General features: G+C 37.9%; 1 protein-coding gene across 1 annotated transcript in view; it reads right to left on the bottom strand.

Moving 5' to 3' along the window:
• The window catches only part of ACVR2A (activin A receptor type 2A), a 102,105-nt gene that overhangs the window by 25,174 nt on the left and 49,952 nt on the right, over window positions 1-26,979 (bottom strand). The window contains exons 2-4 of the mRNA XM_062186421.1: window positions 9,458-9,665; window positions 6,475-6,584; window positions 6,121-6,275 (exon numbers count right to left, since the gene is read on the bottom strand). Coding sequence (XP_062042405.1) covers window positions 6,121-6,275; window positions 6,475-6,584; window positions 9,458-9,665 — 473 coding nt within the window. The remainder of the gene's footprint in view (window positions 1-6,120; window positions 6,276-6,474; window positions 6,585-9,457; window positions 9,666-26,979) is intronic.

Raw genomic sequence — 26,979 nt, 5'->3', positions numbered from 1 at the left:
TGCACCCACGTGGAAGAGCTGGAAGACACTCGTGGCTCCTGGCTTTGGATCAGCACAGCTCCAGCCATTGTAGCCAAATGGAGAGTGAACCTGCAGATGGAAGACCTCTCTCTCTCTCTCTGTCTCTCCTTCTCTCTATATATAATTTTGACTTTCAAATACATAAATAAATCTTTAAAAAAATGCGATTGCAGAAAGTGGCAAAGAATACATACCAGCGTGTAAAAATTGGTTATTTCAAGAAAATGATAAAGAATAAGAGCAAAGGGGTTCTCTCTTTTTTGACACACTTTTATAAAGAAAATATATCTCCATACAAAAAGTATGTATTTATAACTACCTGTTTAAGTAGAAGAGTTTAAAGAGAGGGAGAAAGTGAGAGAATATGTTCATAACTCCAACTATTTAAATCTATAAGGTAAATTTCTCTGCCCAGGTAGTTAAACCCATTTCAAAATGTGTTTCTGTGGATGTAATATTTATTCTGTAAGTAGAACTTAAAATTAGTTCTTTAAGTATTCTAAATAAAATTCAATCAATTTCCCCTATATCCTCTCCAATAAGGAAGTGGCATGCTGTCTTAAATTGACTTGGCTGAATAATGTTATCCTTTACTTTCAGAGTCTCATTCATTTTAAATGGGTACATATATGGAACCCTGTCCATGAGGAAACTCCTACAAAGCATTCAAAAGATGGCTTGGATCCTCAGTGGATTTGTTATTTAATGCTATGCCAAATTACTATCTATTATTACTTTAATATTATGGACAAGAGGATTATTCTATATGCCCAACTCAGATATCCCAAACATCTGAGAGCCTTCAGGTCTTACTGAACCCACACCTAGGTAAAATGTCATGATGTAAGGACCAAAGATGTTGATGTAATTTACGAAAGTATTAATGTTGACATACTAATCAGCTATTTATATAGCCTTTAAGAATGAACAAGAAGCTAACTTCGTACTTTGTTAAAGGTAGGTCATTTCTTTCTCCTAAAATTCATTTTCTTATCAAGTTTTTTTTGATCAGGACAAATATAGATCTTATAAGCAGGAAGCTTGACCTCACATGTGGTTATAAAAGCAATGCAAACAGTTTTACTGAAACCACATTAACCACAATAAAACTTCTTAATAATAGAGTCCATCAATTCCCTTACATTCATGACTCACTGTCACTAGAAAAACCAGTTTGCTTTCAGTCTACTCAGTGCATTTTATAAAAGCATCTTTCTACATGTGGAAAGATAGTTTCAGCACAGGCAAAAGAAAAGTGACCTGGGTAACACAAACTGATAGGATGCTTCAGTGTGCCATTAGTGAAAGAACTGAATAATGTCATTCTCTTACAGAACTCTTGAATTCTTCAACTTCTTTTACATCCCTCAAAAATATGGCCTCAGGTTATCTCAAGGCAAAGCGCTAAAGCACCTGAATGTTTATTAAAGGAATCCTTGCCCATACGACTATCATTTCAGCATCTACCTCTATATGCAAAAACCCTATCCAGTATTTCAGCACTTAATAAAATAGCTATTAAATACTTATACTGTATAAGATACAGTAGCAAGTATAATGTATGCCTTGTATTTAAGGAGCTTACAGTTTAGTGGGAGAATGGAACATGGACACAAATTAATATGAGCCCTTATCAACTGGAGTTGCACATCTCAATCACAGAAGAAAGAAAATGCTTTCTCAATTCTTTCAGGAATAGTTCATAAATCATATAATGCTGAATGCCTATGATGAATGGTTTAGAGTGTGATGGGAAGAAAGAATGAGAAGGCAAAGTATGAGGAGTGACATGTCATGCTCTAAACACTGTTCTTTGCTATAGATCATGCGATGCTCTCAAACATTTTAAAGCACAGAAGTACCATTAAAAAAAATGTAAAATTGCTATTCCAGTAACAGTTCAGAACAAAGGAAGAGAACTGGCAGCAAGATCAACCGGGAGATCCCAGCGTAAGAGCACAGCAGGTTAAGCCACCACTTGGAATGCTCACATCCCATACTGGAGGGCCAGTTTGAGTCCCAGCTGCTTCACTTCTGATCCAGCTTCCTACTAATGTGTCTAGGAAGGCAGTGGAAAACAGTCCCAAGTACCTGGACCCTGCTATACATGTGTGAGACCAGGATGGAGCTCCTGGCTCCTGGCTTCAATCTGGCCCAGACCTGACTGTTACAGCCATTTGGGGAGTGAACCATAGGACGGAAGATTGATATCACTCTCTTTTCTTCCTCTCTGGTGTTTTTCCTTTTAAATAAATAAATGAACAAATAAACCTTAAAAAGATCAACCATGAAATTATATAAATAACCTCAGCCTCAGGTATAATAATGCCCTTAATTATAATAGGATTAATAAGGATGAAAAGGTAAATGAACAGGACTTGATAAATGATAGAGCCACAAAAAGCTGTCACTAAGATTTTTTATCCAGAATGATTGGGAAGAAAGTGAAAACATGAAAACAATAGTAAAAGCACAAAGCACAGTGCTTAAGAGCTACAAAGAGGGGCCAGAGATGTGGTACAGCAGGTTAAAGCCCCAGACTACAGTGCCAGCATCCCATGTGGATGCTGGTTCGAGTACCAGCTGCTCCACTTCCAATCCAGCTCTCTGCTAATGCGCCTAGGAAAGCAGTAGAAGATGGCTCAAGTTCTTGGGCCTCTGCACCCACGTGGGAGACCTAGAAGAAGCTCCTGGCTCCTGGCTTAGGATCAGTGCAGCTCTGGCCATTGCAGCCAACTGCAGAGTGAACCAGCAGGTGGAAGACCTCCCTCTCTCTCTCTCTCTCTCTGCCTCTCCTTCTCTCTGTAAGTCTTTCAGGTAAAATAAATAAATCTTTAAAAAAATGTGCTGAAACTTTTTTTTAAATGAAAACTACATTATGTCCTACTATCTATGACTTGCTTTTGTACTATGTGAAACAATACTAATGCGAAATGCTGCTATTACTCAATTTAGTAGTCACACAAGCCATTCAATAATGAAAGGCAGGAAAATAAATGAGCCTACAGATGATTTTCAGACTACCAAGAAGCTTAATGAATGATGTGAAACACCAAAAGCATATGCTTTCTGAAAAGAGAGGTAGGACAATATAAGTACTAAGAGTTAAAGCTTTAGGGGCTGGTGCTGTGGCACAGCAGGTTAAAGCCGCCGCCTGCAGTGCTGGCATCCCATATGGGCACCTGTTCAAGTCCCCGCTGCTCCACTTCCCATCCAGCTCAATGCTATGGCCTGGGAAGGCAGTACAAGATGATCCAGGTCCTTGGGCCCCTGCACATGTGTGGGAGATCTAGAAGAAACTCCTGGCTTCAGATTGGGGCAGCTCCAGTTGTTGTAGCCAGCAGGAGAGTGAACCATCGGATGGAAGACCTCTGTCTCTCTGCCTCTGCCTCTCTGTAACTCTGCCTTTCAAATAAATAAATAAATCTTAAAAAAAAAAAAAAAAAGTTAAAGCTTTAATGTTAAGAGGGCCTTGGTTCAGATCTTAGCTCTGACACTTGTGTGTCTTGCTATGTCTCAACTTCTTTATCTATAAAATGGGGATTTATATTACATAAACCACCCTCTTGATATAAAATTAAATCAGGGCTGTGCACACCTGCCTAGTCACCACAATCACCTGTGAAGTTAATTAATAACATAATATGCCAGGTCTCATTCCATACTTTCAGGTATATAATCCAGAAGTACCTATCTTTTTTTAACAAATTCCAAAAATTATCTTTACATATCAATCTCACATTTTGGAAATGCTTAATCAATAAATGGTTGATATAATTATTATTCACTTTTCAAATAAAAGATAAAACTAAAGCATTTGTGACTAAATGGTCACTAAGTAGCCTTGAAGAGCTACAGTTTCATAAACCTCTATCAAAAATGAGACTGAAAGCATGATATCATAATACTTTAGAGACAATGGAAGATGACAAAAATGAAGTTCGACAATGATGACAATGCCCATTTTCCACAACACAGACAAAAGGAAAGCAAAAAAGCAGACTTGTCATATTCCACATAATGTAGCTTTACCATGCCAAGTCACTCCATGCAAAAAAAATCCATAAACATATCCCTTATTTTTCAGCAATTCATACAGTTCATGTAAATTCATGACAGAAGAGTGCAAGTACTAAATAGATGTGAACAATAACATTAACAATAAAAATCTAAAACCCTCAGAATGGATACTCATGGAAGAACCTTGATTCTTATTTATAAATAACAGTATCTTTCCCTTCCTAAAACCCTAAATCCTTGAATTAATTAGCATTTTTAAGTAATGTGATCTCATATATAACATATCAAGTCTTTTTAAAAAATGCCTTAGTTTCACTTTTGTTGTATCAATAGTATATGTAAATCAATGTTATCCATAAGATCACATTGCCATCTTAAAACCCCTTTATATGTAGTCATAAATGTGGTTTCTAGCTTGTTTCTATCTTTCTACCATATCACAAGTCTAGGGTAAGGTGAACAACTACAATCACACTAAATACTTTCTCTTCCAAATTTAGATACTAAAACACATTTTTAAAAGGTTACCACAGACAGAGGTAAAGTGTTAGCCATTCTATGTGCATTTGGTATAAACTATAAACATTAGACAGTCTTTTAAAATACTTTTTACAGATGATTTTTAATAAAAACACATATAGTAACTAACGTTGAAAAGTATGAAATATCTGAGGCAAGCATTTGGCACAGTAGTTAAGACACCACTTGGAATGCCTGCATTCCATATCAGATTGTCTGGGTTCCAGTCCCACCTAGCTCCACTCCACATTCCAGGGAACCGTAGGAAGCAGCAGTTATGACAAGTACTTGAGTCCCTGTCTCCCTTGTGGGAGACCTGGATTGAGTTCCTGGCTCCAGTTAGCCTGTGTTGCTGCATTCGTTTGGAGTATACCAGCATATGGGATATCGCTCTCTCTCTCTCCCCCTCCCTTCCTCCCTCATCCCCACCCCTCGTTAATAATTTTTTTAAAAGTTAAAAATATTTAACCTCTACAAAATTCAGAGTGTGTTTACCTAATTTACTAAGCAAGGTATTTTACCTTTGGGTTTATTTCTCCATACACACATCTTAGAAAGATTAAGCGGATCAATGATCTAATGCTAACAGATTGCTACAAGTACTGAAAGAAGTGTGTTATGTAAATAAAGCTTAGAGAGAAGAAGCTGTTTTGGTCATTAAATTATAGAGCTTCACCATTTTTTTTTTCTATCAAGTTTTAACCATTAATCCTACTGGTATTAAAGAAACAAAGTTAAACCAAGAGATCCACAAGACCAAGGTAATCTGATCTTAAAAAGTTAAACACAGGAAAAACTAGAATTTAGAGATGACTCAAGCTAGTAAAAGCCAAAGTTATCAGCTTTCTGGGCATGTAGAATATTAACTAATTCCATGAAATGTCTTTGTTAAGCACTGACCAATTATCTACATGATAGACTATGAGGATAACTTAATGAATTTAATCTACTTTCAGAAATACTTATGGTGGGGTGCATGAGAATCAAATACATTAAGAGGTTTTTAGTCTTCAGTACACATTTGATGGGCTAAAGAAAAAAATTACACTTCAACATCAACAACAACACGTGATAAAAAACATTGGCTCTTTTACTCCCCTTCCCTAAAATAACTTTTTTGTTAGTGTATCTTCCCAAAGCCCTTATAAAACCTCTTTTACTCTTTTTTTAGATACCTTTTGGGCCTATCTCCATAGTTAAAAGGTAGTTTACAGATGTAAAAGAGGATAAAAAAGAAAAAATGGTTATGACACCACTTCTCCATCATTACTTCTCAAAAAGTAAAGTGTGCACCCCACACTTAAAAGTATTAAAATAAAAACTCCCAAAATAACAGGAATGGGAATACCCCTCATTCTACTCTACCCCTACCCTTAAATAAGAAAAGCTTAGAATGTTGCAAATTCACAAGTTCACCAAAGTAGTTATAATTCCCATGATGATAAACATTCAAAAATTAACTTCAAAAGAAAATAATCTGTATTAATCTAGTTCCATCACAGTAACATTCCTTAAAAATATAAAATTTAAAACAGTACAAAGGGTAGGACAATAACTTACCTGAGTTGGAACAAGTACAGGAGGGTAGGCCATCTTGTGATGCCTGTACACCCAAAATGCACAAATGACAATCCCCGCAATTAACATAAGTGGCACCAAGGAATAGAGCAGGATATTGTAATAGGGTGGTTTAGGTGTAACTGGATTTGAAGTGGCTGTAGAAAAGGAGGGGAAAAACAACTCACATTTTTGTCCACAAAATTCCATACTAAAATATCATAGTGTCAAATTTGGGAGAAAAAACAAAATATGAGGCAGTTATTCAGAGTCATGTACTCCATCATTAATTTTCTAATATTCTTTGTTTCCAATCTACTAACTGAACAAATTTATGTATTTTCTCTGTGAACTTACGCTGAGTGACTTCCATCTCCGGAAAATAAGAAAACTTTTCATTACACATGTTGCCCTCGCAGCAACAAAAATATACTTCAGGGCTGTCTTTTTTTTCTATACAGTCAGTCCTACAAACAAACAGAGGAATAATAATCAAAATAAACATTATGTTGTCCCTATAATAGGTGTTTTTTTTCTTCTCAGATATAAAATATTGAATGAGTCCATCTGTATTCAACTTCAAGACTTTTATTAATGCCCAAGGATCAATTCTGTAATTTTTTTTTAAGATTTTATTTTTATTTATTTGAAAGGCAGAGACAGGGAGGGAGAGAGAAAGAGAGAGAAGAAGGGGTTTCCATTTGTTGGTTTATGCCCCAAATGGCTGCAATAGCTGGGACTAGGCCAGGCTGAAGTCAGGAGCTTGTTTCAGGTACCTGCACATGGGTGCAGGGTCCCAAGTACTTGGGCCATCCTCCACTGCTTTCCCAACCACATTAGCAGGGAGCTAGATTGGAAGTGGTACAGCGGAGACTCAAACCAGGGACTGCAGATGGCAGCTCCATCTACTGCATCACAGCACCACCCCTGATCAATTCTTAAAAGAAACAAATGTTTCTGAACTTCTGTTACTAAATCTCATGAGAAAAAAAAAAATCATAGGTTGATTTTATAACAATCACACTGATTCCTTGAGACTATTGCTTTAGTTTGGTTTTCAATGAGCATTCTAAAGCAACCATCATTTTTGTTGTTGTAATTATTAGGAAAGTTTAAAGAGAAACATAAAGTCAATGAAGCAATTTGGTCTAAGAATGCTTTTACTGACAGGAAACAGCTTTCTCATTTTGTGAACACAAAATCCAAAAACTATACATAAAACTATTTGTATGGGCATATACACATATACACATATACACACTAAACATTGCAAGCCCATATATCTCTTGGGCAGAACATATTTCAACATCCGAGACCCAAACTAGGTTTGGGAATTAATAGTGTCATGTTTTTATAGCAGATTTAAATTCCCTGAACACAATGAACACAACTGAGATAAACAACAAGTATAAAACAAATATGTAACATTAAATATATAGGATCTAATAATGCAAACAGACTGAAATTAAGTTCATTGGGAAAAAAGGCACCCTACTCAATAGGAAGTCACTGAAAACACATGAATGTGTAGTCTCTAGAGCAAACCCTAATGAAACAGCAAGAAACAGTTATATCTACATTTTTTAATCAAACTTTTAAATATTGCTAATAAACATCAGGTGCACTTAAAGACCAATCTTACCAATAAAGCGAACTTTTGTGATGATTATTAGAATAAGGTTGAACTCAACTCCTAAGTGAAAAGCTCAAGAAACATGAGGGAGACAGTAGTTGTAGCAAATGAAATTTTAAAATATAACCTATGAGTATACAAAAACCTAGTTGCCGAAAGATAAAACAAATCAAAGCTAAATGTTAATTTATAAATATAAATGCATAAATTTAAAAATATTTAGAATCACACCTCAAATTGTAGATGAACAGTTAAATACACTAATTCAAAAGAATTACCTTTCACTATCCAATTTCATCTTTTATTACTACCTTTCCTTTCATACACTTACATTCTTTGACTTTTCTTGCCCTTTTTCTTCTCTTACTATCTGTATTACTGTTCAATCAAAATCAGAGCATAAAACCAAAATTTCACTTATTTTTAAATCAGCCTTCAACCCCCCAAAACAAAGCTGCTGAAGTAATTATCATTCCAACAGCAAACATTTGCACTGAATAATGCACTCCCCCATCCAGATCTCCAGTGAAAAATGGCTCAGTACCCTTTTCACCACTGCCTGCAGTTCACATAAATGAAATATGGTTTTTAGTAATTTTTCACCACAAAATGTAAGAATTCTTGATTTCAACTCATGAAGACAGTTTTGGACAAACATGACTCTCAAATCTCATCTCCCTTCCCCTCTGAATTTCTTCTATTTACCTTTCATGACACCACCTATCACTTGATGACCATTTCTGTTAGTAGAGGGGTTAATCAGAAATGCAGCTAAAACATATAATCGTAGAGGGATAATCCCTGGGAAACTCACAGACTTAAAACTATATCCTAAATACTAAATATATACCTAAATGACTGTTTTAATCTCTCAACAAAAGTAGAACTAATTCATTTTTTATGGGCTCAGTAAATGCGTTTTTCTATCAGTCACAGCTAACCAATCACAATTTAAAGATAACAATTCAGGCTCCTAAAAGTAGACCCACAGTATCTACAATCCAGTGTATACAGCAGCACTTTCTGGGTGCAAATGTCAGTCTTCAGCACCCACCGCAGTGGAAATCTTGTGGCCCAAACAGTTGATGCGATCAACCCAACATCTATGGGACTCTTCACAGAGAGAACATAGGCAGTCAATAACATGACCACTGTATTTTATTTCCAGTACAGAATAAAACAACTCAAACAATGTATTGTAAATAAAATGTAGCTTTCTATAGGGACTCTGTGTTCTGATGTAATTCTGAATGTCAAGTTAAAATGTCTCTTGGGGTAAAGAACAAAGGCCTCCTCCACAAGAAAAAAAAAAGGGAGTATGGTGTAACAAAATCAATTTCTTTCAGATACATAATGAAGGAAACTTAGAATACTACAATTAAGTTTTATTCTCCAAGAGGATAGATTTTCCAACAGATACACTCTCTTTTAAAGTGGTTTAAAAGTCCTTTCTTCCTTAAAATTGCCATTAAAAAGTAAAGACCTAACAATGTAGGGAAAGTGATTCTTTTCTAAAAATTCTCACTTCTTAGTAAATTATTCAAAAATATCAAAGATAAATATAAATATGTTTATCTTACTTCTTTAAATATATTTTATCAACAGAATATATCATAACACTCTTCATAATCTTTTGTTTCTCCTTTAAAAAGGGGACAGTGATGAGAATTATTTAAGACTATCTTAACAAATAAAATGCATCCTTACCTATCATAGCAGTTGATATCATCCAGCCAACAACCTTGTTTCACTATTTCGATGGAACCAGAAATATTCTTCCAAGTAGCAAAACAATGCCGCCGTTTATCTTTGTCACCATAACAGGGTTCAACACCAGTCTGATTAGTTCTGTCTCTTTCCCAATTAGCGTTAAAGAAAAGACACTCCTGAGTTTCTGATCTACCAAGTATAGCACCTATAAGACAATAAAACAACAATGTATTATGTTAGCTCTCTTTTTTTTAAAGATTTATTTATTTATTTGAAAGCAAGAATTAGAGAGAGAGAGAGAGAGAAGTCTTTTATCTGCTGGTTCCTTCCCCAAATAGCCGCAATGGCCAGAGCTACACTGATCAGAAGCCAGGAGCTTCCTCCAGGTCTCCTACATAGATGCAGGGGCCCAAGTACTTGGCCATCTTGTACTGCCTTCCCAGGCCATAGCAGAGAGCTGGATGGGAAGTGGAGCAGCTGGGTCTTGAACCGGCGCCCATATGGGATGCCGGAACTGTAGGTGGCGGCTTTATCCACTATGCCACAACACTGGCCCCATATATTAGCTCTTAAATAAGAGTTTGTCTTCCAACATAGCAACTGCAGATGTTCCTAAAAATCTCATCTTCCCAGTGTTACAATTTTGGGTTTAGGTCTTCAGGTTAATCTCTTTATATTAAGTATGAAAATAATAATGGGAAGTGACCAAATATTTCAAAAGATTTCTCTGGACAATGCCAGTTTCACTTAAGAATGTCCTTGATGAAAAGCAGAATTTGTTAATTTTATTAAATCTCAACCCTTGAGTAGAGTTTTCAATATTCTGTATGACAAAAAAGGAAGTAAGCAAACATGATTCTCCTGCAGAGTGGAGTACAATGACTGCTTCAAGAAGCAGCTTTTACATAACCACGCTGTATACTCAACAAATCACAGCTATTAAGAATTGGTTATCTAGCAGTTGAGTTCCCAGAAGTGAGCCAGGTGGACCTGTTACTTCAAGTAAAGCAAACAATTGAATGCACTGACAATGATAATACCTGAGTTTCCAAGTACAAATAAGGATTTGGGAAAACTATCTGCTACCAGGATGATACCTTGTGAATATTTAAGAACGTTTTATGAGATCACTGATGAGATTAACAATGTAATTTTTTAAGCTTAAATAATGAAATGTATGAATATTTAGAAATTCTATAAATTCAGAGAAAATATTTACTAAATTAACTGTGTTACAACAGCATTCATGGTAAAAAAAATCTATTCAATATGTGAGACAGATCAATACATTTCAATGTTACAAAGGACAAAAAGTTCATTAATGGTTTCAAAGCTTACACTGAAACTAACTTTTAAGGAAATTATGTCTTATCTGGAAAAGCAAGAAAACTGGAATATTCAAAAATATTTTTAAAAAGAAAAGATTTAATTTACTTTAAAGAGTTACAGAGAGAGCAATCTTCTACCTACATGGGTGCCAGCCACCCAAGCACTTTGCCCAAGCCTTTGGACCATCTTTTGCTGCTTTCCCAGGTGCATTAGCAGGGAGCTGGATCAGAAGAGGAGCAGCTGGGACTCAAACTGGTATATGTGATGCTGATCTCACAGGTGGTGGCTTAACCCTGTACCACAATGCATGCTTCCCAAGTAGATTTTCATGTAGAATTTTTCTGTTCTAAGCAATTCTTCAGCAAAACATCTATCTGACTCTTTTGCCCATTAAGGAAATTCTGACATTGTTTTATTATTTGTGAGGTGTCTTTATATATTCTGAGTGTCAGTCCTTTTCTAGAAATGTATTTCGTAATTATGTTCTCCCAGTCTTTTTCCCCCTTTCACTTAGAAAGTGTCAAAATTCTTATTTTAATGAGGTTCAGTTTATCAACTCTTTGTTTTTTAGTTTATATGGTTTGCATTCTAAGAAATCTTTTGTATGTCTAAGTTTTGTAGTGCAAAATTTTTTCGTTTTCTTTTGGAAATTTAGAAGTTAGGTTTTATGTTTAGGTCTGTGATACACTTAGACTTTTTGTATGTGGCACAAAATAAGATGATTTGTCCATCCTTCCTCTTTTGTTTTTTTGGCATGTCAGTGTCCAGTTGTTCCAGCATCAATTATCGAAAAGACTATGAATGGTGCCAGCATTGTGACATAGTGGGTAAAGCTGCCACCTGGGATGCCAGCATACTGTATGCACAATGGTTCCTGTTCTGGCTGTTCTACTTCCCATCCAGCACCCTGCTGATGTGCCTGGGAAAGGAGCAGAAGATGGCTCAAGTGCTTGAGCTCTTGCCACCCACACCAGAGACCCAGATAAAGCCTCTGGCTTTGGCCTGGCCCAGTCTTGGCTTTTGTGAACATTTAGGGAGTGAACCAGCAGACGGAAGATCTCTCTCTGGCTCTCCCTCCTTCTCTGTAACTCTGCCTTTCAAATAAACGAATACATTAAAGAAAAAAAAAAGTAAAGCTACTCAACACCATCAATCATTACAAAAATATAAACTAAAACCAAAATGAAATATTTATTAGAATGATTAAATACTGGAGCTGGTATTTGGCACCTTGATTAAGTTGCCTGCATCTTTTATTGGAGGGCCTGATTGGAATTCTGGCTACTCAATTTTCGATCCAGCTTCCTGCTCATGCACACCCTCGAAGGCAGCAGGTGATGGCTCAAGTATCTGGGTCCCTGTCATACCTGCCACCCATGTGGGAAACTTAAGTTGTTAAGTTGTGGATTCGGCCCTAGCTGTTGTGGGACATTTGAGGAGTAAACCGGCAGATGGAAGATCTCTTTCCATCCACATCTCTCTCTCTCTCCCTCCCCCTCCTACTTTCAAATATTATGGAAGTAAACAAGATTTTTAAAAAATGACTAAAGGGGCCAGCACTGAAGTGTACTAGGTTAATCTGCCTGCAGCACCGTCATCCCATATGGGCGCAGGTTCTAGTCCCAGCTGCTCTTCTTCCAATCCAGCTCTCTGCTGTGGCCTGGGAAAGCAGAAGGCGAAGGCCCAAGTCCCTGGGCCCCTGCACCTGCATGGGAGACCCAGAAGAAGCTCCTGGCTTCGGTTCAGTGTCACTCCGACCACTGCGGCCATTTGGGTAATGAACCAACAGATGGAAGACCTCTCTCTCTCTGTCTCTCCCTCTCACGGTCTGTAACTCTACCTCTCAAATAAATAAAATCTTAAAAAAAAAAGACTAAAAAACAACACAAACATATTAGGGACAATAACAAATGTTGCTAAATATGCAGGCAACTGAGACTTTCATACTTTGGTGATAGGGATGCAGAATGGTCTGGCCACTTAGGAAAACAGTTTTACAGCTTAGTAGTTAAATATACACCTGACATACTACCCAGCAAACACATTTCTAGATATTTAATTTAAAAATGGGAGAGCGGCAAGATGGCGGAATAGGCAGGGAGCACACTATTAGTCCGGCGGGAGAGAAAGTTTAATATAAGTGGAGATACTGCAGGGTCAAGGAAGAGTAGGGGATGAAACAGCAGAGGAAACTCTTCCGGAACTAGTGATTCACAGTGGACCTGCGTGGAGAGCGTGGGAGCCCAAGTTCGGGACACCAGCGGCAGACTCAACACACCAGCGCTGGAACGCGAGGTGAGCCGAACCTCAATAGCCCGAGACACCAGCGGGCAAGCGGAAAGAGGAGGCTAGAGGGAACGAGGCTTGAAACTCCGTGGGGAAAAGTTCACCAGGCTAACTAGAAGAGAGAGAGGAAAAAAATAAAAAAGTGACCGATACGGACACAAGTTTCTCTCTCTCCGCTCACCTCTCACAGGCGAGCAAGACAGAGCAGGCGCCATTTTGGACATACGTCATAAGCAGGGCGACCTCAGGTCTGCACCAGCCCTGAGCCTAGCAGAAAAACCTGACTCTGGGGGGAGGGGTGAAATAACAGGAGATTAGGATCTAACTTGGCAACCCAGTGGGAGACTGCAGGAGAATTGGAGCCCACACTGAGGGCAGCAGAGATTCCCTGTGTGGTCCTTGGGAAAGAGCTTCCGATCTCTGGCTCCTGTGGGTATATCATTTGCCTGCTAACTACCTCCAATTACGTTCAGCTGTGCGGAATTACTTCCCTTTTAAATCAAAAAAAGAAAGAGAGATTTACCACACCTAACCTGGGAGTGTCATCTTTGACACACCCTCAACCCTGAGGAACCAAACACAGCTCTCAGTCCACACTCATCTCAAGCCTCTAAGGCTCCACTGAAAGCAGACAGTCCACTTAATATAGAGCCATAGTGTAACAAGAAAAAACACCACAGTGAAGAAACCAAATATCTCCAACATGCCAAACAACAAACGCAAAAACCAAGCTAACAAGAACAAGGAAGACACTATGACGCCCCCAAATGAAAAAGACACCCCAATTCAAGATTATGAAGATGATGAGATAGAAGCAATGCAAGAAGCGGATCTCAAACAATTGATAAGAACATTAAGAACTTCTCAAAAACAAATTCTTGAACTACAGAAATCCTTAATGGACAAGATAGAAAATCTCTCTCGTGAAAGTGAAATATTAAGGAGGAATCAAAATGAAATGAAACAACTAGTGGAACAAGAAACTGAGATAGTGACGAGAAATCATAATGAAATGAAGAATTCAATAGATCAAATGACAAACACATTAGAGAGCCTTAAAAACAGAATGAGCGAAGCAGAAGAGAGAATATCAGACTTAGAAGACAGAGAACAGGAAAGGAAACAGGCAATCCAAAGAAAAGAAGAAGAAATTAGAAATCTAAAAAATATTGTCGGGAATCCACAGGATACTAGTAAAAAACCCAACATTCGGGTTCTAGGAGTTCCTGAAGGCATGGAGAGGGAGAAAGGATTAGAAGGCATTTTCAGTGACATACTAGCAGAAAATTTCCCAGGTTTGGAGAAGGACAGAGGCATCTTAGTACAGGAAGCTTATAGAACCCCTAATAAACATGACCAAAAGAGATCCTCACCACGACATGTTGTAATCAAACTCACCACAGTGAAACATAAAGAAAAGATCCTAAAATGTGCAAGAGAGAAAAGTCAGATTACTCTTAGAGGATCTCCAATTAGACTCACAGCAGACTTCTCATCAGAAACCCTACAAGCTAGAAGGGAATGGCGAGACATAGCCCAGGTACTAAGAGAGAAAAACTGCCAGCCCAGAATACTATATCCTGCAAAGCTCTCATTTGTGAATGAAGGTGAAATTAAGACTTTTCATAGCAAACAGAAACTGAAAGAATTTGTTGCCACTCATCCTGCCCTGCAAAAGATGCTTAAAGATGTCTTACACACAGAAACACAGAAACATGGTCTCCAATATGAAAGAAGGTAAAGGAAGGAAACCTCACAGCAAAAGATCACAGGAAGCTCAATTTCTCTTTGACATAGAATTAAACTCTGATGCTCTGTTAAAGCAATGTGTTAAAGTAATCTATTATGTTCTCTTGATGTCTGTTAAATTCTAATTGTTCAAAAACAGCTGAATTTTTATTAAGAGCTATGGGTTATTTAAATATGTGCTTATTTTCAAAGATTTGAAGAATCACCTTGTAACAATGATCAAATTTGGTCTGTTATGTCATGATTTTAAGAAATCTTATTTCAACCAGATATTTTGGATTTTGAGCCTTCTTGGCATTCTTGACAGGCATTCAAAAAATCAAAGTTTCAAACAATCTGGTCTCTAAAATTTCCAGTAAATCCTGGACTTTGGTTTTTCCAGTTTGGGCCCAACTGAAAAAATCGAAGGACCTATCTCTCTCATCTTATAGAGACACCAACTAATCAGTCTATTTGGATGATATTAGAAGGACTGTCAAGATGTGATGTGGTACCAGTTTCTATAATGGAAAATGCTATTAATACAAATGTTTGAGAATTAAAAAGTCTAATGATCTTGTGTTACTAGACATGATAGTTATCTTAATGAGAAAGCCCCAGAGGCCTAAAGAGTTAAAATACTTGTAAAATCCTACAGGTGCTTTCAAAAATACTGTGAAGTAAGCAAGTGCCTCTTGTTGGTTGATAAGTTTATAATTTTAAACATGGCGACTTAAAGTCTTTTGTCATCCACAGTTATATATGATGTACTGCTCATAAAACTAAAGCGTTGTTGGTTCTGTGTTTAGCTGTCCTCCTATAGGTTCCTATGGACTTTTTCCAGCCACTTGTATTGTATTCAGTACTTTGGGATGGCTCTGTAAACAGATGAAGCCAATAATGTATTAACAGTACCAACTGAGAGAAAGTATGGTTAACTGAGGTTACTAAAAAGAAAAAGCAATTCAAATCAATTGGTAATCTACAAAAAGAGTTAAAGATTTTAAAAGCTATTATTAAAATTGCTATATTGGTCTATTATGCTATATTATATGTGTGTACATATTGTATGTCCACATGGGGAAATTTTATTAAGAGTTTTATTTTAAATGGCTTATAGATAAGATTGTCCATAAATTTAAGCTGCTAAAATCAATCAAAGATACATTTCAATTTGAGTGACCTGAATCTGTGTATCATATGTTTTAAACGTGTTGGTAGAAAGAAACTAAAAACATTTTATATGGTTGTGCTTAAGTTTACTGGTTAACCAAACTACACCATGTTAGATATTTAAGAGGTGTTTCCAAATACATGATTCTTAAAATTTATAGAAGGCATTGGACCTTCTGGTAAATGTTTTCTTAAGTTGTTATCTAGTGGTTGAAATGGTTTGCTAAGTATTCATGTGATATTGCTATTGTCAGCAAGCGATCTAGGACTTGCTCCCTCATTTCTCTATTGTAAGCCCAACTTGTTCTTTCATTTCTCTATTCTCTTCAAGGTAGGAAACTAATTCTATTATGAAGGAATCTGTAGGATGCACAATTTAATCTTTAGACCTTATAAAAGAGATGGCTAACATTTTTCTGTAATAGCAGAGCCAAAATAAGAACTTAAATAATAATCTCATAGCTAGATTCACTTCGCCATCAGCGAAGTATACAGTAAGTAGAAAAAACCTCCCTTTCAGACCAAAGGAAAGAAAGTTTTAAAGTGAGAATATAATTTTCCTCATGGGCATTGTCTACCTTAGAAAAACTACTACAGAACATGCCTGTGACTACAGACTTGTAGTTCAGGCCACCGAAGATTAGAGATGGGACACGGGCACTCCCTTGACTTGCATCCTCTGGTCTGCTTTAGCAAAAACCAGGAGGAAAAGAAAGCTCAGCATCAGAAGCAATGGGTGGCAGGCCTATTAATGGCTGATCTGTATAGTGATCTGCCCTCAAGCAGACCCAATAGGCCAGTCCACTGCCGTGGCTTTCAATGTGGTAAGCCTGGGCTTCAGCAGAAGTCAGCTTGTGAAGAGCCCTGGCAGCTCTGCCAAGAGGTGGATCACTGGAAATGGACCTGCCCTGGAGCGAAGGATGCCCAGGTCAGAGCCACAGATCTTATTGGCTCTAAGCTAAAAAGCCCTTCACTCAGCCCAGCTTCCAAAGTGACCACTGCAGCTGAGGGTATGGTCAAGTAGGGTCAGCAACATTGCAGGCAGAACTGTAAATTTCTTGTTAGAGATGCCCCTTGCCTTTACCTGGCCAGCTCTCCTCCCAGCCCAGCCAAGTAATGAAAGTCAACAGAGTGCCTTCCCCTAGGAGGTTCACACCTCCCTTAGGATATACCCCATGTGAAGAGATAGATAGGTCTGGGCCTCTGAATTTACAAGGCCTAAAGCCCACCAGATTATTATCAAGCCCCTTCTATCAGGTTCTATTTGCCTCTCAATCAGAAAACTTAATTGTAGCTTAGACAGCACCTTTCTTAGCTCCTCTAATAATGACTCTGTCCTTTGTTCTAGGCCCTGTCTAGTGTACTTGGGCCTCATTCCTTTGTAATCATAACCTCTACTCTACCACCAATGGCTCTACTCCCAACCTGTGTGTACTGATGGTCCTCTTCCCCACTTAATGCTGTATAATTGTTCAAACCTGGTAAATGCCACTCTTAGCATCATGGGTTACTATCCTCACTCTGTCTTTTATGACCTTGTCTAAATATGATCAGAGTCGGTAAACTTGGAAGGCTTCCATAGCCTTGGCAACTCATGACGACAGCCTAGAATGGTTACTGGCGCCATAAACTAGAGTGTCAATTTGTTGGGTCAACAACAGGAGCCACTGTGCAGTTGCTCCTCATGCGGGATCTCTGTCCTTAATGTGCTGTACATTGTGATTTAATGCTATAACTAGTACTCAAACAGTATGTTTCACTTTGTGTTTCTATGTGGGTGCAAACTGTTGAAATCTTTATACTAAATTGATCTTCTGTATATAAAGAGAATTGAAAATGAATCTTGATGCAAATGGAAGGGGAGAGGGAGCGGGAGAGGGGAGGGTTGCGGGTGGGAGGGAAGTTATGGGAGGGGGAAGCCATTGTAATCCATAAGCTGTACACTGGAAATTTATATTCATTAAATAAAAGTTAAAAAAAAAATGGAAACATATGTCCATGCAAAAATCTGCATATGAATGTTTACGGTGACCTTATTTATTAACCTCTAAAAACCAGAAACAACCCAGTGCCCTTCACTGGTAAATGGACAAGCAAACATCCATGCAATGAAAAGTACTGTTAGTTGCAATGAGCTGGATGGATCTCAAACCTATTATAATGAGTGAAAGAGATATTCAAATGGTGATACTATATGATTACATTCATACAGTATCTAGGAAAAGGCAAAACTGAAGAAATAGAAATTATATCACAAGTTGCCAGAAGCTGGGGGGGGTGATGGGAGCGGAGGTGATTCAAAATGACATAAGGAAGTTTCAAGGGATGATGGAAATATTCCTCACAAGTGGTGGTATATGACTGTAGAGAGCACTTCAAAAAGTTTGTGGAAAGATAAAATTTGAAGACAAGTAATCAGTGCAAAAAAAAACCAAACATTTGAAATCCACACACCTATGCCCAACTGCATGGAGAAACAGACACATGAATTCATCTCATTATAAGCTAAACTCATTTTTCTGAGTCTAGTAATCAAAAGTATACAATTCCTCACACAAAAGTTTACAAAAAATACCACAGAGTTCAGACAGACATTTAATCTCAAGGCACTGTTTCATTTTCACACCATTCCAATTTGTGTAAAAGTAAGTGGAAGCTAATATTGCTTTCTCTTTTAAAATAAAAACAAAAAAGCAGACATATAAAATCACACTTCCAATCATCAAACATGAAATCATGAAATAAAAATGCAGAATTTAATCCAGCTGCTGTGTTTTTGTATATTTGTAATAAATAAGAATATGATTTATAGTTGATAGCATTAATCATTAAATAGTTTCTATCTTTTTTACATTTCAATAAAGTAAATGAAATTGATCTTAAAAAAAAAAAGAAAATCTCAACATTTCACAAGTTTTTTTTTTGTTTTGGAAAATATTTTTCACAAAAATCTGGTTTACTTACATGTAATGGATTTATTAGTGCTATTTTAACAGGGCCCTGCACCTGCACCTGCATGGGAGACCAGGAGAAGCACCTGGCTCCTGCCTTCAGATCAGTGCAGTGCGCTGGCCACAGCACGCCGGCCATGGCAGCCATTGGAGGGTGAACCAATGGCAAAGGAATACCTTTCTCTCTGTCTCTTTCTCACTGTCCACTCTGCCTGTCCAAAAAAAAAAAAAAAAAGAGCCTACAGAAATCTTAAAACCAAAAAGTCCAAGAACAGCTGTTCTATAGTATACCAGCACAGACATAACTATTAACTGCTAGTGTCTGTAAGCAGCAACAATGCCACGGAATCCCTCCCATCTCTGACAGAAATGGTATAAATCAATGTATAAAAATTGTGCTAGTAATACAATGTCAACTGTAGCTGACTCTACATCATCTGCATTGCTAGTACTACTTATCTGTATGCAAACAACAGGCATTTTCCCAATCACTCCTTTTCAGAAACTTGTTGAAAATATGAGCAAATTGTTTCCTTTTTCTTTATTAATAAATCCAAAAGCAATCACTCCCTTCTCATACTGCCATCTTTTTTTTTTTTTTTTTTTGACAGGCAGAGTTAAGACAATGAGAGATAGAGAGACAGAGAGAAAGGTCTTCCTTCCATTGGTTCACTTCCCAAATGGCCGCCATGGCTGGCACTGCACCAATCCGAAGCCAGGAGCCAGGTGCTTCCTCCTGGTCTCCCATGTGGGTGCAGGGCCCAAGCACTTGGGCTATCCTCCACTGCCCTTCCAGGCCACAGCAGAGAGCTGGACTGGAAGAGGAACAACCGGGACAGAACCCTGTGCCCCAACCGGGACTAGAACCTGGAGTACTGGCGCCGCAGCTGGAGGATTAGCCAAGTGAGCCACGGCACCGGCCTCATACTGCCATCTTAAACATAAATGGCAAACTTTATCTGCATAGGTCCAGACTGTAAATATTTTAGGCTTTGTAAGTTATACAGTCTGTTGTAACTACCCAACTCTTCTCTTCTTCTGTAGCACAAAAGCATGCATAGACAGTGAATAAATGATCATGATTATATTCCAATAAAATTTTAATTATGACACTGAAAATTGAATTTCATGCAATTTCTACATCTCGTACCAACATTTTTTTAAAAAAGATTATTTATTTTATTTGAAAGGCAGAGTTACAGAGAGGCAGAGGCAAAAAAAGAGACAGAGAGGGAGGGTGGAGGGAGGAAGGGATCTTCCATCCACTGGTTCACTCCTCAAATGGCCGAAACGGTAATAGTTGGGCTGATCCAAAGCCAGGAGCCAGGAGTTTCTTCCGACTCTCCCACGGTGCAAGCACCCAAGGACTTCATTCAACTTCTACTGCTTTTCCAGGCTATATATAGCAGAGAGCTGGATTGGAAGTGGAGCAACTGGGCCTTGAACCGGCCCCCGCGTGGGATGCTGGCACTGCAGACAGTGGCTTTACCCACTATGTTACAGCACCAGCCCCCCTCTAACATTATGTTTTTTGAAAATTTTTTAACCATTTAGAAATGTAAAGGTCATTCTTGAATTTAGGTTGGTACTTACGGATGTGTTTGTCACCCAAAGTTCAGGTACTAGATGTATGGTGGCAGTGCTAAGTTGGTAGATCATTAAGAGGTAGGGGCTTGGGGCCGGAGCCTTAGCTCACTTGGTTAATCCTCTGCCTGAGGAACTGGGATCCCATATGGGTGCCGGTTCTAGTCCCAGTTGCTCCTCTTCCAGTCCAGCTCTCCGCTGTGGTCCGGGAGGGCAGTGGAGGATGGCCCAAGTGCATGGGCCCTGCACCCGCATGGGAGACCAGGAAGAAGCTCCTGGCTTCGGATCGCCGCAGCGCCAGCTGTGGTGGCCACTTGGGGGTGTGAATCAACAGAAGGAAGACCATTCTGTCTCTCTAACTCTATCTGTTAAATAAAATTAAAAAAAAAAAAAAAAAAAGAGGGGCTGGAGGAAGGTAATTAGGAAAAGGGAGCTCCACCCTCATAAGGGAATTAATGCAAGTATCACAAGTGCGAATTTGTTCCCAAGAACGGATTATTAGACAGTGAGTTTGGCTGTCTCAGTTCACTCTCTATGTGCTTTTTAGATGCCTCCATCACTTGATGTCATCTGCTATGAAGCCCTCTTCAGAGCCAAGTAGATACTAGCATCATGCTCTTGAATCCTTACAACTGTAAGCTTAGTAAACTTCTTTTCTTTATGCATGACCCAATCTTAGGTACTTTGTTACAGCAGCACAAAATGGACTAGCACACTTGGTTGTTCTGGTCCCATAGGTTATATGGTCTGCCATGCCCCGTCTTAGCATCCTAATTCCAACAGTCTGGCTAATCTGACTTTTCTGTTATATCTCATTGTACAAGGGAATCTTGTGAATTATCACCCATTTAACTCATGCTTGAACATGAAAATTATTATTAAAATTTTTCAGCTTCAAAAGGAACAGTCCACTGAAGCACAGCAACAGCCCTTAAATTAAACTAAACAAAAACTTGAACCTGGCCTAGAGCAGAAGTGCCAAATAGTTTTCACCTTTGGTGTCAATTTCAAACAATGTTGAGTGGCTACCTGGAGCATAATACCAAAAAGAGTTTTCAGAATTTTTTTGAAAGGATTTTATAGTACAGAAGGGAGGGAGAAACATCAGTGTATTATATTCATCTCTCCTAGTACAGATAAAAAGATAAACTATTAGCATTTATTTATGAAAAATTATTTTCATACTTTCATTTGGTTGATATTTTTCATAGGTAGACAGAAAATTACAGAAGGGGAAAACCTTGACAATCTCTCAACCCTCCACAAACTGATTCTGTAAAATCAGTCACTATCCCATTATATAACTAAGTATTAAATACAACAATATTACAATTATAAAAATCAAATGACATTATTTATATATTCTTAAGTTCACTTAAGCCAGTTCTACAAGGATGTCAAAGTTACTTACATATATTAAGCGTTTTTTTAAGATTCATTTATTTACTTGAAAGTCAGAGTTACACAGAGAAAGAAAAGGTAGAGAGAGAGAGGTCCTCCATTGCTGGTTCACTCCCCAATTGGCACCAATGGCCAGAGCTGTGCTGATCCAAAGCCAGGAGTTTCTTCCAGGTCTCCCACATGGGCAAAGGGGCCCAAGGGCTTGGACCATCTTCCACTGCTTTTCTAGGCCATAGCAGAGAGCTGGATGAGAAGTGGAGCACCCAGGACTCGAACCAGCGCCCATATGGGATGCCAGCACTGCAGGTGGCAACTCTATCCATTATGCCACAGCATCAGCACCATATATTAAGTTTTTTTAAAATTTATTTTTAAGGAATACAAATTTCAAAAGTTAACTTTAGAAATATAGTGATTCTTCCCATCATAACAGCCCTCTCACCCACAGGTAGACTCCCACCCTTTTTCCTCCTCCCTCTCCCCTTGCCAGTTCCATTCTCCATTAAGATTCATTTTCAATTAACTTTGAAAAGCTCAACAGTCTACACACACACACACACACACACACAAGGATCTCTATGAGTGAAACCCCAGTGGAAAGAAGTGGCCATCAAAGAAGGATGCTCTTTTCCCTAAAGGGAGAAGAGAATTTCTACTTTGCTTATGGCCTTGTTCAAATACTGACGGAGTTTATGGACTCAAAAGGATTCCTATAGCCTAGGCAGCTCATTTCAAGAGCCTGGGGTGGTCACTGACATCATACATAAGAGTGTTAATTGTTCTCTTTCTCTCTCTCTCTGCTGCTCCTTCTCTCAGTGCAACTCTTTCAAGTAAATAAGTAAATCTTTGGAAAAAAAATAAAAGGGCGTTAATTGTTAACAAGAGTCACTGAGCACTAACTCCCCATATATTAAGTTTTGTTGGCATCTCCTATCAAATTTTCTGAAACTTAATTTTATGAAACTTTCCATCTCTACCTATAGATTTAGTCTATCAGAGTATCTATAAATAGTTAATACTTCATTTGCAAAAAAATATAACTAAATATAAAAGTTTTGCATACATGGTTTAATACAGTGGTTCTTAATGATGTGCATCAGAATCTCGTTTTTTTCACATTCACATTTGAGTACTCAGGTCCTGGGAATAGGTGGCTGAAAAGTGCATTTTGGAGACAAATATATACACACACTACATTCATAATATGCACACACAAATACATACACACAGTATCTGTGTGTTTGTGCATTGCTTTTTTGCTTTTTTTTTTTTTTTTTTTTTTTTTGCAAAGACTCACTGTTGGCTTAATAGCCTACACTCTGAATATGGAATATAGTTCACAAACTGTGACCGTGAATAAGCTACCAAATCTCTACTTTATTTATACAGATAAAAGTAAGCATACTGATTACATTTCCAATCGTTTACGTTTGAATTCATAATTCACAATCAGTCTAATTATGTTAAATTAATAAATCTAATCACTTAATCCAGCATCAGAATCTATTTAGATAATATTTCTATATTCAAAGAAACACTCATGCATTAATGACTAGTACTGAATACTTCATTTTTCCTCCCATAAATAAAAATAACAGGACTGGAAATCTGCTTGAATACTGGGCAACAAAATAACCCTAAAGAAGTCATGTTCAAATCTAAAACAGTTTTCCTACAAGCAAATGTAAATTTCATCCAAGTAACTGCATCTGAGGACAATCTAAGTTTTGTTTCTTAAAAACATGGCAATATTAACATTAATATACCAACATCAATTTTACATAATCTCTTCCAGAAACAGAAAGAGGGACAACTTCCCAACTAATTTCATGGAGTTGGCATTATTTTGATACCAAAAACAAGCAAAGGCAGTACATGCATGCATACACACACACCCACATAAATTACAGACCAATAGCTCTCATTAATTTAAATGCAAAAGTCCTCAACAAAATTTTAGCCTATAGAATTTAACAATGTATTTTAAAAAGGGAAAGAAATGTACTACATCAAAACCGAGCACAATTTACTTCAGGTACGTTAATTTGATTAGATTTGTGTCAACGATGTAGTATAGCAGGTAAAGCTGCTGCTGCCTTTGATGTGGGCTTCCCCTGTGGGCACTGGTTCGAGTCCAGGCTGCTCCACTTTGGATCCAGCTCCCTGCTAATGTGCCTGAGAAAGCAACGGAGGATGACTCAAATATTTGAGCCCCTGTTCCCAGAGAGACCTGGAAGAGCTCCTGGTTCCTGGCTTCAGACGGCCCAGCTCCAGCTGTTGCTGCCATTTGAGGAGTGAACCAGTGGATGTAAAATTCCTCTAACTCTGCCTTCCAAATAAACAAATAAATCTTTTAAAAAATTTTCTAAACAATGACGTAATTGTCCATGTAGCAAATTCCAAAGAATAAAAAACAAAAAAACAAAAACCAAAAAAAAAAAAAAAAACAAACCCTACTAGAACCAATGAGTAAGTTCAGTAATGTCCCAGGATATAAGACCAACACACAAAAATCAACTGCATTTCTAAACAGACAATGAATGAATGGAACTACATTTATAAGTGTAGTATCAGTTACAATTGTTCTAAATATATTATATAATCTAACAATACAGGTATGGGATCTACACCATGAAAATTATAAAATGATGAAAGAAATCCAAAGTCTAAATATTTTGAGAGATACGCCATGTTCATGGATTGGAAGACTGAACACAATAAAGATGTCAATTCTTCCTAAATTGATACACAGGTTTAGTGAAGTTCATATCAAAATCTCAGGAAACTTCTTTATAAACAAGTTTTTCCTTAAAAAAAAAAAAAAACAAAAAAAACCTTAGAATGAAGTCAGAGAAACTATTCCCCGCTTTCCTGATATTAAGGCTTAACATGTAGCTGCAGTCATCAAAACAGTATGGTACTAGTAAAGCGACACGCACATCGATCAGCAGACCTGACAAAGAATTCAGAAATAGATTCACATGATTAAGTCCAACTGATTTCTGACAAATGAGCAAAAGCAATTTCAACAGAGGATAGCTTTTTCAAAAATAGTTGAGAGGGCTGGCATTATGTTGTAGCAGGTAAGGCTGCTGCCTACAACATGGACATGCCAAATGAGTGTTGGTTTCTGTCCTAGCTGCTCCACTTCTGATTCAGTGCCCTGCTAATGCACCTGGGAAAGCAGCAGAACATAGTCCAAGTACTTAGGCCCCTTCCACTCACATGGGAGACCTGGATGGAGTTCCAGGCTTCTGGCTTCAGCCTAGCCCAGACAAAGCCATTGCAGCCATTTGGGGAGTGAACCAGTAAATGGAAAACCTTTCTGTCTCTTCCTCTCTTTCAAATAAATAAATCTTAAAAAAAAAAAAAAAAAAAAAAAAAAAAAAAAAAAGGAAGAAAGAAAAAAAAAGTGCTGGAATAACTAAGGCATGATTCAAGCATACACATCCTGAGTGTCCATCCCTTGCTATCCACCATGATTTTAGTAGTTCTTGCAAGCCTACTTCTTACAGAATACCTCCCAAACTAACCCGCAGACATGGGACACATGTCAAGTTTTCCCAAAGCCCACATAACACTGAAAGTTCTTTTATAAGGATTCCTCCTCCTCCAAAGTACTAATTGCTTACAATTCAATATAAAATATTTTGTATATAATTTTTAAAGTGTCTTTTTTTTTTTTTTTTTTTTCTGAGAGGCAGAGGGAGCTCCCACCTGCTAGTTCATTCCCCAAATACCTGCAATGGTCAGGGCTGGGCCCAGATTAAAGCCAGGATCCACAAAATACTATCCGGCTCTTCCAAATAGTTGGCAGGGACCAAATAAGGTGAACCATCAATGTTGCCTACTAGGGTCTGCATTATCAGGAAACCTGACAGGAATCGGATCCAGGCATTCATTCCAATTTGGGATATGGGCATCTTAACTCACATCTTAACAACTAGCTTAACAACTGTCCCTATATTAAATGTGTTTATTGTTATTACTTAGTTGTCTATGTACAAAGGTACTTCAAAAGGTTCACAAAGCTGTGGGCTTATGGTGTAGTGGTTAAGTCACCACTTGTGATGCCCACATCCCATTACCACAGAACCTGGTTTGAGCCCCTGCTACTTTGCTTCCAACCTCAGCTTCCTGCAAATATATGCCCTGAGAGGAAGCAGATGATTGCTCATGAACTTGTGTCCCAGTTACCCATGTGGGAGACCAGGATGGAGTTCTGGGTTCCCAGCTTCACCATGGCCCAGCTGACTGTTGTGGCATTTGGAGAGTGAACCATCAATGCAAGATTTGCTATTGCTCGTTTCAAATATAGACATTTTTAAAAATTCATGGAAATGAATTAAAAGATGAGTTTATTTTGTGCAAAAAAAATTCAAAATCTATGCACAGTTTTTTCATAATATGACTTTTACATCAACTTTTTGAAGATTTCTTGTATGCATGGATATCAATTTTTTTGCATCAAAATTATTTTTAAAAATTATTTTATTTATTTGAAAGGCAGAGTAACAGAGAAAATCTTCCATCTGCTGGTTCACTCTTAAATGGCTACAGCAGCCAGGTCTGGGCCAGGCTAAAGCCAGGAACCAGGAGCTCCATTCAGGTTTCCCAGGTGAGTGGCAAGGCCCCAAGTACTTGAGACAGCATCTGCTACTCTCCCAGGCACACCAGTAGGGAGCTGGATCAGAAGCAGAGCAGAGAGAACTCAAACCAGCACTCAGATATGGGATGCTGGCATCAAAAGTGATGGCTTAATCCACTGTGTCACAATTCTGGCCCCAAAATACACTAATCTTTTAAGTCCATTTCCCACAAACCTTTTGAAATACCCTATATGTAATTTTATGCATGAGAATGTAATTTGGGAGTTAGATTCAAAGTGTTCTCACCACAAAAACATAAGTATGTGAGGTAATGCAATAGCTTGATTTAGCCATTCCACAGTTATATATGCTGTACACATGTTGTACATGCTAAATATATACGATTTTGATTTTCAATTAAGAAATGATTTAAAATAAAAAGAGCAATGGATACCTGCTGTACCAACTGAAGGTTGCA

Source organism: Lepus europaeus, chromosome 1, assembly GCF_033115175.1.
Source record: "Lepus europaeus isolate LE1 chromosome 1, mLepTim1.pri, whole genome shotgun sequence".
Classification (NCBI taxonomy): Eukaryota; Metazoa; Chordata; class Mammalia; order Lagomorpha; family Leporidae; genus Lepus; species Lepus europaeus.
Note: the sequence above shows the minus strand (reverse complement) of the source record. Positions and strands in the feature narration are given on the sequence as shown.